Source organism: Canis aureus, chromosome 8 (assembly GCF_053574225.1).
Source record: "Canis aureus isolate CA01 chromosome 8, VMU_Caureus_v.1.0, whole genome shotgun sequence".
Classification (NCBI taxonomy): Eukaryota; Metazoa; Chordata; class Mammalia; order Carnivora; family Canidae; genus Canis; species Canis aureus.
Window position 1 is genome coordinate 13682203 of NC_135618.1, and position 19053 is coordinate 13701255.

General features: G+C 36.5%; 1 protein-coding gene across 5 annotated transcripts in view; it reads right to left on the reverse strand.

Annotated features, from left to right (window-relative positions):
- The window catches only part of TTLL7 (tubulin tyrosine ligase like 7), a 153951-nt gene that overhangs the window by 6430 nt on the left and 128468 nt on the right, over window positions 1–19053 (reverse strand). For 4 of the 5 annotated variants that reach the window (XM_077905203.1, XM_077905205.1, XM_077905202.1 and 1 more), the window contains one exon: window positions 10091–10264. In XM_077905203.1, coding sequence (XP_077761329.1) covers window positions 10091–10264 — 174 coding nt within the window. Of the gene's footprint in view, window positions 1–9880; window positions 9996–10090; window positions 10265–19053 lie in introns of all 5 variants that reach the window. The other variant, XR_013384209.1, reaches the window with a different exon arrangement.

Here is a 19053-nt window from a genome sequence, read left to right on the forward strand (position 1 = left end):
AGAGCTAGTGGAGTCATGATGAGTAATATGATATCTTCTGTCATGAAAAGGCTCCCTTCCTATCTAAAGCAAAGGTGCAAAGGAAAATAAAGTGTTTGATCAAAATTCACTACTTTGTATTAGTTGAGAGTTACTCTATCTTCTATTGAAAATGCATTCTGATTATATCAATAACTCTTAAAATAGACAATAACATCACCAACTTTTTTTTAAGATTTTATTTATTCATTCATGGGAGACACACAGAGAGAGGCAGAGACACAGGCAGAGGGAGAAGCAGGCTCCATGCAGGGAGCCTGATGTGGGACTCGATCCCGAGACTCCAGGATCACGCCCTGGGTGGAAGGCAGATGCTCAACCGCTGAGCCACCCAGGCGTTCCTATCAACTTCTTTTTGAAGAATATCCAAGCAATAGTTACTACTGACATTACAATAACATTCACATATCCTTTTGAGTTAAAGAGCTCCAGTTCACAGAGGAAAAATAAAAGCACAAAGTCCAGGCTTACAGCTAAGCTATACTATTTTATTTAACACTATGTAATACTTGAATAGTGTTTTCAATGTACTCAGCACTATTCTAATAGCTTTACAAATATTAACTCATTTACTTCTCATAACAATTCTATACAGTAGATATTATTGTTTGCTTCATTTTATAGATGAACACGCTGAAGCATACAGGGGTCAAACGTGTTGCCCACAGTTACATAGCAAGTAAATGGCAGAACTCGGACTCAAACCCATGTGCGCCAACTCCAGAATCAGTGCTCCTAGCAACTATACTATCCTGTTATTCTCTGTATGAATCTCAATTTTAAAACTAATGGATACAATGATTATACTCATTTTATCAAAACTACAAAGTATAAAATAACCTAGAAAGTAGAAAAGGATTATATATCCACAATAGAAGCAGAAAAAGCTCAAATGAAACTTTTATAAGAAAAAAAGTTCAGTATGAACTAAAAAAAGCAGATGAAATCACATTGGAAGAAACACTTTCTTTCCCTAAAGCAAGTGCTGTGGGATGTTTTAAAGCCTTACAGGGAAACACAATGGATTATTTGCCTTAATATATCCATTAATATCTCTTGGGAGATCCCACACTAGCTGAACATCAAAGATTATTTTTGAAATGTTCTTTGCAATGAAATTAAATAATACAATTTGATTGTTTTTAGCAAGAAGAATATCTCTGGGAAGTACATTTATAGACTGTACATATATCTAAAGGGTTTGTGTTAAAGCACCAAAAAATGTGAAAGTTTACAGCTTTCACTTTATTCTAGCTTACTCTTGATGTACAAAACTAGCTAACTTGTAGATGCCAAGGAGAAATACCTCAGACTACCCTATGTGCTTCATAAATGTATCCTCACTCCCTCATCATTGAGGCTTAGGTGTGCACAACTTCACATATCCATCACATAAACATAAAACTTGCATTTGTCTAATTCCTACTTAATGTAGAATTGGTCTGTCATGTAGCAACTTATTGGTGACCACGGAGGATCTCTAGAACATGAGCACTTCAAGACTGGTAGGAAATTAACCTTGAAAACTTAAGCTACGCCCACCTTCTGAGATTTTCCTGGAGTAAGATCAGGACCCCTGTTCCCCCCAAAATAAACTCAGCTTCCTGGTTTGGAGAACAAAGGTAAATAAAATTCATCACAATATTTATCCTGTGTTTTACATTTTTTTCTACCGTGGTATAATATATATAACATGAAACTTACTAGTTTTATCATTTTAAAGTGTATAATTCAGTGCATTAAGCACATTTACAATGCTGTGTAGCCATCACCACAATCTCATTCAGAACTTTTTCACCCCAAACAGAACTCCTTGCCCACTGAACACTAAATCCCAATTTCCTCCCCATCATTCCCTGGTAATCTCTATTCTACTTTCTGTCTCTATGAATTTGTCTACTCTAGGTCCCTCGTATATAGTAGAATCACCATAGTTGTCCTTTTGTGTCTGGCTTATTTAATTAACATGCTTTCAAGGTTCATCCATGTTGTAGCATGTGTCAGAATTTTATTCTTTTATATAGACTGAATAATATTCCATTGTATGTCTATATCACGTTGCATTTATCCATTCATCTGTTGGTAGACACCTGAGTTGTTTCCACCTTTTTGCTATTGTGAATAATGTTGCTATAAACATCGTTGTACAAGCATCTGTTCGAATCCTGTTTTCAATTCTTTTGGGAATGCACCCAGGAGTGAAACTGCTGGGTCATATGGCAATTCTATATTTAACCTTTTGAAGAGCTACCCAACCTGATTTCCATAGAAGCCACATCATTACACATTCTGAGACAGCAATGCATGAGATTCCAACTTCCCAATATCTTCCCTGACACTTATTTTGTATTTTGGGGATAATGGCCATCCTACTGAGTGTGGATTGTCCCATTGTTTTAACTTTGATTTGGGCCACAGATTAGAGGGAAGCTCTAATTTCAAGTTCCACCTCTGCCATAGCTAGTAATGTGGATTTGGAGAAGCCATTTAATTAATCTCTTCAGGCTTCAGTTTCCAGTTTTCTCGTCTGTGAGGAGAGTCCAGTAGTTCCTGCCATGCCTGGCTTACAGAGCATAGAGCTGATGAAACAGTGCACATGGGTGAGTATTATTTATGTGTTAGGAACATCAGCCTCATGAAGCAAGACCATCTCTGTTCTGAGACAGATGTTTCAAGCTAACTTAGCCTAGGGCCATAATAGTACCATGCATTTAACTCAATTGTAAAGTATAGTACACATTTAAAGTGCATAAAGCACAAAATATCCAGCTTAATGAATATTATAAAGTGATTACCTATATAACTGCTACCCAGGTTAAGTAACTGAATATTCCTAGCGTCTGTATTCCTGCATTACAGCATCCTCCCTTCTTCCCAGTATCTTCTCCATTTCTTTATAAAGTGTTTGGTTTTTTTCTTAGAAGTTTTTGGAGTTTTAATGATCCAAGAATCTTATATAGGTTATATGGATTGCAAATATCTTCTTTCCTTTACTGGCTTGCTTTTTCACCCTCCTAGCAGGGTCTTCTAACGAATATATATTCTTAATTTTAATGTAGTAAAAAAATCACCTTTCACTTAATGATCTGTACTTTTTGGTCCTACTTTTTGTAATCTTTGCATACCTCAAAGTCATGAAAATATTCCTCTGTATTATCTTCAGTAATCTTTGGTTTTGCCTTTCACATCTGTGTAGTCAATTCATTGGAGATGATTTTTGCATATGGTGTGGGCAAAGTCAAGTTTCTTGTTTTTATTATTATTTAGAAACCCAATTGTCTCAGCATCTTTTAAAACAAATTTCTTTTTCCCATTTGTCATAAATCAAATGTACTTCCTTTTCTAATAAATCAGATCTTTATGTATGCCTGGGTCTACTTATGACTTTTCTGGTTTCATTAGTCTATTTGTCCTTTTGCATGGTCTTAAATTGCTTTAACTTATTAGTCTTAGTACACTATAGTTAATAAATCCTACCATTTTATTTTTCTATTTCGAGAGTATCTTATCTATTCTTGGCCCTTTGCTTTTCTGTATAAATGTTAGAACAGGGGCAGCCTGGGTGGCTCAGCGGTTAGCCCAGGGCAGTGATCCTGGAGTCCTGGGATCAAGTCCCACATCGGGCTCCCTGCATGAAGCCTGCTTCTCCCTCTGCCTGTCTGTCTCTCTCTCTCTTTCTCTTTCTCTCTGTCTCTCATGAATAAATAAATAAAATTAAATTTTAAAAAATGTTAGAACATTTTGGTCAAATACTGTGCCGCCCCCCCCAAAAATTTTGTTGGGATTTATGTTATGATTATACTGACTTTAGAGATGTTCAGAACTATTTAAGAACTGACCTTTGATGATATTGATCCAATGGCAAATATGGTATATCTTCCCATTTTTTACATTTTCCTACATAAAAGTCTTGCACATTTCTATTACATTTATTATTAGGTATTAACTATTCTTTGGTGCTACTAAAAATATCATACCTAGAATTTCATATTCTAGCTGTTTGCTGTTGATATAGGAAAAATATAAGTTAGGTTCTTATCTTGACCTTGATTTCATTAAACTTGTTAAATTTAATAATTTATCAATAAATTTATTTAAATTTCTATGAACACAATCATATCCATTAGTAAAGAGTTTCAGTTTAGTGCCTTTTATTTCTTTTGCTTGCCTCATTGAACCAGCTAGGACCTCTAGTATAATGTTAAATAGAAATGGTAATGAATCAATCTTGTCTTGTTCCTCATCTCAGAAGGAAAGCCTTCAGCATTTCATCATTGGGTATGTTTGTTATAGGTTTTGTGTAGTTATTCTTTATTAGATTAAGGCATTTCTCTCTTGTTTGTAGCTTGCTAAACATTTTTAAAAACATAAATATATGTTGAATTCTATCAAGTGATTTATCTGTATCTTATAAAATGATCTTTTATCCTATTAAAATCACATTGATCACTGTTTAATGTTATTGCACCCTTAGATTGATGCAATAAACAGAAATGGATACATTATCCAATTTAAAGTTGCTGGGTTCATTTTGCTGATATTTTATATTATTTTATTTTTTAAAGATTTTATTTTTTTTATATTTTAAAGATTTTATTTATTTATTCACAAGAGACAGAGAGAGGCAGAGACATAAGCAGAGGGAGGCTCATAAAGGGAGCCCAATGTGGGACTCTATGCCAGGACACCAGGATCACACCCTGAGCCAAAGGTAGATGCTCAACCAATGAGCCACCCAGGTGCCCCAATTTTGCTGATATTTTATTTAAGACTTTTGCATATATGTTCAGGAGTAACACTGAACTCTCTCTAACCTTTGACATAATGTCCTGGTTAGGTTTTAGTATCAAAGGTATGGTAGCTTCATAAAACAAATTAGAGAATGTCCCCTCCTTTTCTGTTCTCTGGATGAGTTTAATTGAATTGGATAGTGAAGACCTATGAATCTAAAATTATCTTTGTGAGAGGGTTTTTAATTACTGATTCAATTTTTTCAATAGTTAAGACTATTTAGTATTTCCTATATAGGACTTTCTAACAGAAAGTTGTGCCATTTTTGGTAATATGTGTTTTTCCAAGAATCTGTTAATCTAAATTATCAAATTTATCAGCATGAAATTGTTCATATTTTCTTATAAAATTTTCATTGTTCATAGGATCTGTAGTAATGTCCCTATTTTTGTTCTTGATGTTAACTATTTCCTTCTTTCATATTCTTGATCAGTCCCACCCATGGTTTATCAATTTTATTTGTTTTTTCAAAAAAAATATTATTTCACTATATCATTAATTTCTGCTTTCATTTTTATTTCCTTTCTCTGTATTCTATTTTAATGTCATTTTATCACTTTTTGAAATGATTGTTGATATCATTTAATTTTTGCCTTTCCTCTTGCCTAATATGTTCATGTAAGTCTATAAATATGCCTATAATAATGATTTGTCTATATACTACAGTTTTTTGTTTGTAAAATTTGTGTTATCCAGTTCAAAATATTTTCTTAAGTCCATTATGATTTCTTTGATTCATGGGTTAAAAGTATTTTTTTATCTTTCCAAAGTATGAATATTCTGATTCTAGCCTTTGCTTTTGTTGCTAGCTAAATGGAATGGGATTGAAAAACAACAACAACAACAACAACAACAACAAAAACCTTGTATGATTTAAGTCTTCTGAAATTTGTGGAAATGTGTTTTATTATTCTACTATATGACTGGCTTATAAAAGTTCCTGGTGTGCTTGGTGTTTTATATTCTGAGATTATTGGATTCATTTCTTTATTTGACAGGTCTATTATGTTGTTAAAATGTTCTGTATCTTTAATTTTTTAAAAAATGCATATATATCAAAATCTGCATCTATGGTTATAGATTTATCTGTTTTTCCTTGTTTTTTTTTTTTTTGTTTTTTGTTTTTTGTTTTTTGTTTTTCCTTGTAATTCTGTTAACTTTTGCCTTACAAAACATTGGGAACACAGTTACTCCTTGGAATCTAAGGTGTTCACCAACATCCCCATCTTTGTCAGGCCTTGAACTTCTACTTTTTCCCTCAGGCCCATGAGTCTATCAAAAGTACAACAAGCACTCAGTAAATACTTGATTAACTCATCAATGTCTTCAAGCAAAGGTTTCAGTATTTCGTCCAGCTTTTCTAGTTGTCACTAAAGGGAGGATTTGTCCAAAAACCTAGTGCTGGGATCCCTGGGTGGCGCAGCGGTTTGGCGCCTGCCTTTGGCCCAGGGCGCGATCCTGGAGACCCGGGATCGAATCCCACATTGGGCTCCCGGTGCATGGAGCCTGCTTCTCCCTCTGCCTGTGTCTCTGCGCCTCTCTCTCTCTATGACTATCATAAATAAATAAAAATTAAAAAACAAAACAAAACAAAAAAACCTAGTGCTCTATTACCAAAGGCAGAAGTTTGAATTCAGTGGTTTTTAAAAATGTTTTTAGCCATGAAGCCCCTTGAGAAATGAGCTTTTGTGGAAGTTCAGTACATGAAATACAGAAACACAGAGATGTTGAAGATGAAGAATGTTTGGAGGGACACCTGGGTGGCTCAGTGGTTGAGCATCTGCCTTCGGCTCAGGGTGTGATCCCGGGGTCCTGGGATCAAGTCCTGCATCAGGCTCCCCATAGGGAGCCTGCTTCTCCCTCTCCTTATGTCTCTGCCTCTCTCTCTGTGTCTCTCATGAATAAATAAATAAAATCTTTAAAAAAAAAAGTGTGTTTTTTTTTTTTTTTTTTTTTTAAAAAAGTGTTTTGAGTTCCCAAAGCTTTCCAAGTACCCAAAGCTTTCCAAGTAAAGTATCAAGCTGGTCCCAAGAACTCTAGTATCCTGGAGATAGATATAGATAGATATAGATATAGATATAGATATAGATATAGATATAGATATAGATATATATCCATCAGGGTTTATATATCAGTTCTATTTGCTTAGTTATGAGTCTGCCTCTGAAGAATGGCTTTCCACTTGGTGTGCCTATTAAGTTATTATTATTTTTCTAAGACTGTAAGATTCAAGGCTACTCTCTTTCATGGAATGGGTGGCATGTACACTTTAAAGCCTCTGAAGAAAGATCATGCAGATCTTTGGTCAAGATAAACGTGGTCCATAAACTTGATTGGTGTTATCTCTATTTTCTTCTCTTAATTTTATAGATAAATTACCTAAATATATATCTCCTCATAAAATACTTAGGTATACCTCATACATCATTTATATTAGGCATACATATTAATTTTATAAATAGTAATTTATACTTTACTAGGTATACTTCATAAGTGAAATTTATCTATTAATAAATATCAAATTAAGTGACTTCTACATTTAAGTAAAAAGCTATAGGTTCCTAATTGATGAGGTTAAAGAAGATATGGCCAGTTTTCACATGTTTTTAAATTAATGTGACATTGACTCAGATTTTAATTGCTAAGTATTAGGAGGACATATTTATTTCTCTCTCTTCCTTGTGTTCCCAAGTAGAAGAATTTCCACCAAATTTCTGGCCTTTTATCAGAAGTGAGTTATCTGATTTTCAGCTTTAAAATAAGGAACCAGGTATGCTTGGCTAAGTCCCTTTCTCCATGGATCATCCTATCTGCAGAAAGGATGCATTCTTACTTGTTCACTAGCCAACACTAACAGAATTTAGACTTTATGGGGTAGTGTTAGTGGAAAGTTTGGGTTGATCTAGCTCTGCGCATGACTGGATCAGTACATTTAATTCTAGAATTCAATTTTAGAGAACTCACTTGGCTCAAATCTACACCATGTCCCTCAATATAGCTTTATGCAGAAATGAAGCTACACTCTCATGATCATCTGATTCTTACATTTCTCTCTCAAATGGATCTGAACTTGGGCAGGAATAAAGGGTGTGTTTTACTAAACTCTCTTCCCTCAAAATGCTTATAATCACCATACTGGGGTTATACTGAGCATTTATCAGAAGTCCAGAACTCAAGATTCCAGAGAAGGAATATCTCTTCTGACCACTAGAAGGGAAAGAAAATAAAAAAGCCTAACATAATTGTAAGGTGTGACTTCCTTCTCCAGAGTAACTTCATTCTATTTTGCCTGCCTACCAAAATTATAAGAGCCCTCGATAGAAAATGTGTTATAAAATCTATAATTATAAGAGTGATATTAAAGAGTTTGAAACCAGGATGCCTGGGTGGCTCGGTGGTTAAGCACCTGCCTTTGGCTCAGGATGTGATCCTGGAGTCCTGGGATCGAGTCCCACATCAGGCGTCCTGTGTGGAGCCTGCTTCTCCCTCTCCTTATGTCTCTGCCTCTCTCTGTGTCTCATGAGTAGATAAATAAGATTAAAAAAAAAAAATTTAAAGAGTTTGAAACCACCCTTCCTAGACTGAAACTTAAGATTTTCCTGATCATGTTCCCAGAGTATCACTCCTTAAAATGAAGCCTCTTCATTTATATTTGTAATGTCTTAATGATGACCATCATTCTTTTAAATATGAAAATATTAATGAAAGTAATATAGTAGTTTGATTTCAATAATTTGCCTCAGCCAAATCATTAAACTGTAGAATATTGCTTTGATATTTACATATTTCAAATATTAATGGCTAGCTTTACCACTACCATTGTTGTAATCACTCAGCTTCTATTTGCAGGGGAAGAGTTAAAATAGGTTAAAGGTACGACAACAGTATAATGTCAGAATCAAGATTAAAAATTAAAAGATTTAAATTAAGATTTAAATTAAAGATTAAAAAGACAAAGATTAAAAATGCATCTTTCAAATAATTTTTGTGAAATATATTCCAAGCCATTCTGCTGTTGCTGGTCAGTTTTGCAGAAAGTTAGCTTTATTAATATACTCCCTGGGAAAAAAAAATATATACTCCCTGGGATCTTTTAATAAATACATAAATTTCTAGGTGTTTCAAAACCCAATCCCAGTTATGGTGGTTCTTTTTCCTCATTTCCTATTCAACTGTTAGTTGAATGCTATCGTTATTTGACTATCACTTAGTTTTTCATGGTTTATTCTCTTCTAAATAGTACTGCAGCTTATACACACTAAAAATAAAGTCACATGTTCATCTTTAATTCTAATGGGCACTATGTACAGAGAAATGCTAAAATGTACTACTTTTTCACTCTGTGTATTTTTGCAGCTTAAAAACAATACTAGGGATCCCTGGGTGGCGCAGCGGTTTAGCGCCTGCCTTTGGCCCAGGGCGCGATCCTGGAGACCCGGGATCGAATCCCACGTCGGGCTCCCGGTGCATGGAGCCTGCTTCTCCCTCTGCCTGTGTCTCTGCCTCTCTCTCTCTCTCTCTGTGACTATCATAAATAAATAAAAATTAAAAAAAAAATTGAAAACAATACTATTGGGCAGCCCGGGTGGCTCAGCAGTTTAGCTCCACCTTCAGCCCAGGGCATGATCCTGGAGACATGGGACCAAGTCCCACGGCAGGCTCCCTGCTTGGAGCCTGCTTTTCCCTCTGTCTGTGTCTCTGCCTCTCTATCTCTCTGTGTCTCTCATGAATAAATAAGTAAATAAAAACAATACTATTTTTCATGATTTGGAAAACTATCTACTTTAACTGGACAGTATTTATTAAAATTCAATTTTTAAATGAAGCTTAACAAAATTCACCTCCCATAGATGTGGGTCATGATGAAAGGAGTAAAAATTAAACTAAAGGCATCCTCTCAACTTATCAGGCTGAAGGATAAATTTGAAATCTCTATATTAGGGGAAAAAAAGTCAAGTTTATGACCATTTTTGGATGCTTTTACTTGGCTTTTGAATGCAAAAGTATATAAACCAAATAATCCCATTTCCAAATAGGTTATTTCTGTCACCTTCATGTTTGTGGTTCTTGTCCTTGTTTGTTGCTTTAAAGGTAAAGATTGTGCAAATTAAGTCTTTTGTAGAGAACAGCACATATGAATTTTCAGTCTTTAGCTTTTTCTCTAGCTATATAAAAAAACAGAGAGAGACTTTCGATTTCAATCCTCACTGTGGCATTACTTTATATAAAATTCACAGGGTGTAGAAATGTAAACAAGTACCTGGAATTACCCCAATCAGTACCAATGCCTGAGAGTGATCCTCTTGAGTCAGTTGCATATTTGTAAACCACTAGCAGGCACTGTTTACAAAGTTCAACCAGGCGCTGGCAACATTGGAGCTGCAAAGGAGTCACCACCTCCGGGCTTTTACTGAAAATACTCTCCCAAGAGGATCTGTTGGCATGGAAACAGACATGACCTCATGTGGCTGTTAAAATGACAACCAGTTTTATCACTTACCTAGCAACAAACCAATAAGGAAAAGTAGAAATGGCCTCAGACATTTGAAGTGACTGCAGATGGTTGAAAGGTATAAAACAAATATATATTTGAAAATTAATCTTTATATTAAAAACCACAACACAGAACTCATATGCTGTTTGTCTTTAAAGACTTTACTGATGCCAACTGGCGTTGCTATCAGGATGGCTTCCCAACACCTCCTAAAAAAATTGAATTACTCTATATTAAAGTATATGTAAAATACTGAGCTTATTTCTCAAAAGTTAGGCATCTTAAATCTTCAGGTTTTCTAGAAAGCTATCTTTACCTTTACATTGATAATGATCCCACAAAAGAATTTAAAATTTGCTGCAATTTCATTTGCGGCCTCTCTGTACTAGGAGAATTTAAGTTCATCCTTTGATTATGATCACTCCTCTCAAAACACTTTGAGATGTAATGACATCCACGATATAGAGCATAGGTTCTGTATTCTAGAAGTAATGTTGTCTCAGTGAGTACCACCTGACTATAATCGCAAAGAGAGCGTCCCTCCTTAAATGCATTCAGCTTATACCAAAGCAGGTAGTGGTACACACTTTCTTGGTAAACTTCAAGTGTATGTGTGTGTGTGCTTGTGTGTGCATGCATGTGTACAGGTACACAAATACATATAAATGTTCTTACAATTCCTAAATTTACCATAATGATCCAAATCAGGAAACACCTCACCATCCCCCACCACTAGAAAGAGAGAGAGAGAGACAGAGACAGAGAGAGAGAAAGAGAGAGAGAGAAACTTACTTATTTCCTTAGTGTAAATGAAACTTTTCAAGTCTCAAGGGGAAAGTTTCATTTGAGATTTGGTAATGATTCAAGTCTCATTTTACATAAACCAGTTCACTTAACCCTCAGAGAAAGAAAAGAGTAGATTTTCAGAAAGAAAAAAATATTAAGCAAAATATTTTTCTGAAGAAATGTACTTCCCAATGGGAAATTCAAAGACTCCATTTTCAATCTTCTGTGGATATTTGATATCTTTGGAATTTTTTTAAATGCTTTAGAAACTCAGAAAGGTATTTTTTAGTAGAAAGGCTACTGTTTATTTTTTCAGGAGAAACGTGGTCCTAAAAAGATAGCATGTCATCTGTGAATGACAGGTTTTCTTAAAAGTTATAAGACTCAAATGAGTAGACTGAAAGAAATAAATTTTCTTTCATATTCTGAGATGTTCAGGACTAAATACAATACTATTTTAATTTTTTAAAAAATTTATTTTCATTAAAGAAAATGGTAGTTAAATTAACTCTAAAAATAAATTTTAATTTATTACTAAATATAAGAAAAACTGGATATAATACATATATGTTTGCATATGTCCATATATACCTATACATGTGTAGGTAACCTAATTTCATCATGAAAGATGTTGGAGAATACCAATTAATTAGAGAATGTGTTTATAATTAATATGTCCTAATTTCAAAGCCCTACATGTTTAGGCCCAGAGAAATGAAATTTCATATAAATACAAATACATACAGAAAAACATCCTATGTTCTGACTGTCTGCTTAGCACTTTCCTCTCCACTGAAATTTTGAGCATTGCTACATCCTCTCCTCTCAATTTGGATATATTTTTATTTTGATCCTTTGGAGCCACTTGATTAGATCCACTATCAAGTTACACACATCATGGTAATTTTTCTTTTCCTGATTTGGAGTATAGGGTTAGGAAAAGAACAAATAAAATGGAAGAAAGATAAAAGAGCTTCTTCAATTACACTCTAATTTGATGTAACATTTTGAATTCTATGTAAGTTATAATACGACCAGCTTGGCTTCTCATTCTCTCATTCTTCCTTAAATATTTAAAATAAACATAGGGGGGCACGTGGGTGGCTCAGTCAGTTAAGCGTCTGCCTTTGGTTAAGGTCATAACCTTGGGGTCCTGGGATCAAGCCCCACATCAGAGTCTCTGCTCAGCAGAGAATCCTTTTCTCCCTCTCCTCTCCCCACTTATGCTGTCTCTCGCTCGCTCTCATATAAAATTTTTTTAAAAATTAAAAAAAATTAAAATAAACATACGGACCAAAGTCTTTTACTAGTTTTTGGTGTTTATGTTCACCACCACTGGCTAAAGACCACATTCTACTCTATTAAGTCATATTTAAGTATCAACATACCAGAACTACTCATAAAGAAAAGAAAATGAATGGACTTTCTTCATTTGGTACTAGGTTAACTTTTTCTGCACAAAGAAAACCTATCTCTCAAACTGAGTATATTAGAACTATGTCCCCCACCTCCTATCCACCACCTCTGCCATAGCTGAGTAAATGTGCAATGCCTCTATAACACCATAGTATCTCAATTTCCAATACTAACACAACCATTTTTAAGGTGAAAGGATGTAGAAATAATTTATAATACCAATGCCTTTATCAAAGAACTTAACATCTTATCTGCCTTCTTTCAGAAGGCCTAAAACCATGAATTCAAAAGGAAAAACTAAGTGGTTAAAAAGTTCCACTTTGTATTCCCTAATCCTCAGAGATTTATAACAGGACACAACTTTAAATGGTACTTTTTAGTAATATAACAATATGATAGAGAATACTAAATACTTCTGGTAACAAAGGGGAGTTATTAATGAAATCTAGAGACTTGAAAGGCCCCCTATTATCCAGCAATCCAATATTTTCACCAACTTTCTCATCAAAACATTTAATAAGCAATTATCTAAAAAGTAAAACTGATTCATTTCTTTCTCCTTCTCTGGTAGAAGTCCGAATGGCTGACTGAGTGGACCAAAGTTAAATAGCAGAAAGGAGAAAGGAAAGTAAACACAAAGCAAAGCAAAACAAAAGAGAGAAAAACTGGACTGCATCAACTGGATAAACAACAACAATGAGCCGAAAAGTACTAACAATAACATATCCATTGAAAGTGATATGAGAACAGTTAGATTCAGGTCATATTCACTCTGTATGTCATGCATACATTTTTAAGTGGGATAGTAAGTCTAGAAGCAGACTACTTAGAATAATTCCTTATCATTTCTTCCTGCCCACAGATTCTAAAAGAAAAGCTTTTCCATGACAAACTTCCACTGGAAAATGCCTTTGGATAAAGGATCCAAACAGATTCTCTTTTTTGGAGCTTACATATCATAGTTTTGAGTGGACAGAGGACCTTTCCAAACAATACATTTCTTCTCCTGTACTATCCCTTGCCTCCTCCTTTTTGTTTTACCTGAAAAACTTCTTCCTCTTCCTACAAGTCTCAGCTGAAATGTTACAACCTTTGGACAGACACATTTCCTGGGCTCTCATCCTGAGTTTGGCTCCCATAGCATCTAGACTTCCTGTATCCCAGTAAAACATGCTGGATAATTTTATTCATGAAAATTCCAAGAGCTAGTCTCCTGCAAAGAACATATTCAGAATGTGGAGCCTCATGTGATAACAAGAAAAGGTTCCATATGATAACAAGGGTCACTGAGCATGAGCTTCAGCAGCCTGGAAGAATAAGAAAGAAGAATAAGAGTTTGTTCTTTGTGATATATCAGTAAAACTCCTGGGCCAACTCTAGGGAAACTCAGCACAAAAATCTTATATTCTTTGATGTTTCTGGATGTAGATAGGGAGTGTTTTTTTTTAATGATTTTATTTATTTATTCATGAGAGACACAGAAGGAGAGGCAGAGACACAGGCAGAGGGAGAAGCAGATCGAGTCTGATGTGGGACTCGATCCCAGAACTCCAGGATCATGACCTGAGCCAAAGTCAGATGCTCAATCACAGAGCCTCCCAGACTCCCCAGGGAGTGGTTTATTTATTTTGTTTTGTTATTGGGGTGTTGACAGGCAGAGGCAAGAATCAAGGTAGCCCAGAGTTATTTGGGTTATATTTTTCAAAGATTTTACACCTAACCGTGAAAGACAATTGTTCTTTTTATTAAAATCATTCCTTTAGAACCGTGTTAAGAGTAGATTTTTACCTTGACTACTAGGCTGTTGGGCCAAAAGTTAAAGTTAAAGAAGGATGTATTAACTGGACACGATTCAAAGGATTAATAGAACTACTTTCAGTCCAAACTGGATTCAAACCACACAACACTACGTGTTTTCATTAAATTGAGGAAACCTAAGAAACCCATTTGGAAGGCCACAAAATACAAATGTGTTAAACTCATCTCTATAAACCACCAACGTTTTAAAGAAGTGGATGTAGAATGGAGGTCAAATTGGACTGTAAGCTACTCCTGCTCTACTTACTCAGGTGCAATGGAGCTGGGGATTTGGCTAAGACTACGGGAATTGCAATCAAGCAAGCTTGTCTACCACTGGGAATGCTGCTTTGAGGGGAGTCAATAAAAACACAGTTAAGAACTTGGGCAAATTGTATGCTCTCTTTATTCTTTAATTTCCTCATCTGCATAATAATAATAATTTACTTAAAATATCAAAGTGGCAGTTATAAGAATATTTAATATATAAAATAGTATCAGGCATTTGGTAAGTCAAATGCTATTAACTTTCATTATCAATACTAGTGGTAATAGATACCACCAGAGAAATTTAAGGGGAGTATTATCCAAGGAACAAGAGGAAAATATTCTGAATCAATTAGAATATATTACCAAAAAAGTTCAGGGAAGAGGAGTCCCAGAGGCATAGAAGAACCACTTTATGGGCATCCTTAGGGTCTGGAGTTGGAGATTATCTCATGGACTTAAAACTACCAGCACCAATTTCAGTAGCAGACTATCTGACTGCTTTTCCTGCTGAAGAATAGCTAGGATTCATATACAGCATTCCTACTGGTATGTGGGGAACAAATGAAATATAGGTAAAATTAAATTTCCTTAAAACCTCCAAGACACTGACAAATACTTGAGGCAAGCAGAGTTTGACATTCCTCCAGGAACTCCCAACTGCCTTAATGTTAATGTTTTGCTAGAGGGAAAAACAACCTTAGCTTGACAATAGCTGAGCCTCCAGGAGTCTGTGAGTCTTCTTTAGCATATGCAAATCTTTCTGGAAACTTTCCTGATCTGTACCTCCCCCAACTCCACAGTATAAAATTAACTACTTCTCACCATACCAAACATGGCAGCCCTTTCTGCCCATGGATCCTGTCCCCTCCACCCCAGTTTAATAAAACCATCTTTTTGCACCAAAGACATCTCAAGTAGTTTTCTTGGCTGTCGGCTCTGAACCCCAACATTTCCACATCACAATCAATGGATCAACAAACAGAAACAAAATTCCAATTATGAGTCTAGATTGACAGAACTTCTACAGAGAATCATCAGCTAATGGGCCATAGAATATAGTTCAAATGTTCCACTTAAGTCTCTATAGAAAATAATTTATAGCCAAGATTACTCTCAGATTTTACCACAATACAGAGTAGCTTATAAATTCTTCCTGTTAGTGAATGGCTACCAAGGAAAATGGTAGTGGTGAGAACAAGTCTACAAATGGTATGAATGAATCAGTATTAGATAACTAGAGTATATAAATGGAGGACATTTGGAGATCATTTCAGACTGTGATAGTCTAAGATATTACCAAAAGGGGGCTATAGTCTGTGTCTTTACATTGGATTTAAATAATGCAGAAAGGATTGGAAGGATGGGGTTGTAGAAGGCAACCCAGTCAGATACTCAATGACATCAAAAGCTGGGAGGAAAAAAAGAATACACTGCAAAGATATTTGAAAAATAATGAGTTGGGATCCCTGGGTGGCGCAGCGGTTTAGCGCCTGCCTTTGGCCCAGGGCGCGATCCTGGAGACCCTGGATCGAATCCCACATCGGGCTCCCGGTGCATGGAGCCTGCTTCTCCCTCTGCCTATGTCTCTGCCTCTCTCTGTGTGTGATTATCATAAATAAATAAAAATGAAAAGAAAAAAGAAAAGATTTGTGATCAATAACATTTAAAAAAAAATAAAAGAAAAATAATGAGTTTGTTTTTCTGGAACAAACTTTAAGTAAAAGTGTAATGAGATAGAAGATTAGAGAAATAAGAAAGAACCAGCATGTTAAAAAGTGTTGTGTCTCTAGATAAGAAGTGTAGACTTTAATAATAAATGAGAGAAATTACTACAGATCTTAGGAAATGATTCTGACAGAAGCATGGATATGGGAAACAAATAACTGGAGACAAAAATGTTTAGAAATCTATTAATTTTACCTAGCCCTTCTACCAAAAGGTTCCTCCTATCAGAAATCCTATAATACTTTATCTAAGTCTCTTTTATTTTTTTTAATTTTTTTAAATTTTATTTATTTATTTATGAGAGACACACTGAGAGAAAGAGAGGCAGAGACATAGGCAGAGGGAGAAGCAGGCTCCCTACAAGGAGCCCGACGAGGGACTCGATCTTGGACCCTAAGATCATGCCCTGAGCCAAAGACAGACACTCAACTGCTGAGCCACCCAGGCATCCCTCTAAGTCTCTTTTATAGTCATTACTTCTATATATACCTTATTTTATCTACTAGTGGCATGTTCAGACCATAAACTCTGGAGCCAGTCTCCCTGAGTCCAAATCCCAGTTGCACTAGGTCCTTAGTGCCTACCTGTGCCTCAGTTTCCTTGTTTGTAAAATGGAGATAAATCACAGAACCTGCTTCAAAATGTTGTTAGGAGGATAAATCACGCAATATACATAAAGCATGTAGAACAATGCCTAGCACATAGTAAGTAGTATAGCTTTAGCTATGATCATTTTTAAAAGTCTTGAGGGCAGGATCTGTGTCAAAATCAACTTTGTATCTCCAAAAGTATTTAACACAGTAGTAACTACTGGATAATTGTTAAGAACAATGAAAAAGAATCTAAAGGAGCCACAGTGGGAATGTGACAGAAAAACTACAGGATTTAGCAAACTGAATAAAGACTGGAAAGGAGAAGGAAAATGCAGATACCCCTGAGATCAAACCTGCATGACTAACAATGAGATTAAGGGAAGTTCAGAAAGGAAGCTTTTTCTGAATGAAAGGGAGGTGCAGAATGTTTGGATTAGACATCCTAAGGCTAAAGTGACAATGAGTCACAACAGCTTTGGGAGGTCTGAAATATTGGAGAGGAACAGAAGTATAGCCATATTTTGGAAGCCTGTTACATGAAAGCAAGAGCAGAAGAACTTTAAAGATAGATTTGTAATTGAGATTTTTCATTAACTAAGACTACCCTGGCAGCGAAGGGGGGGAAGAGTTCCAAGATGGTGGAGTAGTAGGGGAATCCTGAACTTGCCTTGTCTTTTGAATACAACTAGATCAACCTTCAACTACTTTGAACAATTAGGACGAGGACTGGAGGAATATGGAAACAATCTGCAGAGTTGCAGGGAGAGAATTTGGCAGAGGCAAGTTTCAGAGCCCTATATTGGGAGATTGGGAATCCATGTGGCCGAGAAGAGGAGGAAGCCTCTAATCCACTAATCATAGTGGAGCAAAGTCAGGAAGATGGAGAAGGTAGGAAAGATTGCAGTGGTTTGTAACTGATGAGGGACTAGTTGAGGGCAAAGAACAAACTCACGTTCTGCAACTATATAATCAGCCACCTTTCACAATCCCAGTATAGTAGCTCTTTCTGCCCATGAGTCCTGTCCCCAGGCTTTAATAAAACCACCATTTTTCACCAAAGACACCTCAAGAATTCTTCCTGGGTCGTTAGCTCTGGACTGCATCCCACAAAACCTCACCTACATTCCTAAACTACATTATAACCACACAATAAGCCATGGTGAGTGGATCCCTGGGTTGCTCAGGGAGAGACTGCTCCCCATCCTGGAAGGCATTTGGAGGAGCATATTTGTCCTCTCTAGAGACAAAGAAAGCCATTGAGTAGAGCTCAGCACAGGGTCAAGGGGAGAGCAGAGGGAGAAAACCTCTTAACTTTTCAGTGTGAGCCACAATAGGCTTAAACCTCTGTGCATGAACCAACTGGCCACTTTTCTGGGACTGACGGAGCAGAGTGCAGAGACCGGAGCAGATTGTGGATAACCTGGCTGTTGCTTTTTGCTATATGCCACAATCAATTCAAGCCTCTGTGATGGCTTTTCTGGAACAGAGGGGAGTAGAGGACTGAGTCGAATGCAGATGGCTGATAACCTGGCTCCAGCTTTTCGCTGAGTATTACAATAAACTCTAGCCTCTGTATGTGCACTGTGTGATGGCTTTTTGGGGACAGGATGATGCTGGGCATGCCCTGGGCCTCCCGGTCAGGGACAGGAGTGGGCGTGTACATTCTAGTCCCTTTAAAACTTGGAGTTTTGAATCCCAGCCACTGGCCAGAGATAAAATACAAGAAATCTATGGTTCTGAGTGTGCCAACAAGCTGGGTACAGACAGGTTAGGACAGGGAACTGACAAGGGCCCAAGTCACAGGAGATGGCTCACTTTTGTGAGAGGGCTTCCTGAGTAGCAGCTGCTGGGAGATCCACTACCCAGAGACAAGAGGGAGAGGGAAGGCCATATTTAGCCTCCTCTACCACCCCTCTGCACTTCCATCCACCAGCACAGTCTGACTCCAGAGAGAAACATAGTGCCTCTAGTGGAGGCTGGAGCTCCCTACACTAAACCCCCTGACCTGGCAGGAGCATCTTTAGGAGGGCAAGTCAGCTTGTGAGCCAATATGGAAGGCCTCTCCCTGGGACGCCTGGGTGACTCAGCAGTTGAGCATCTGCCTTCTGCTCAGGGTGTGATTCCAGGATCGAGTCCCACATC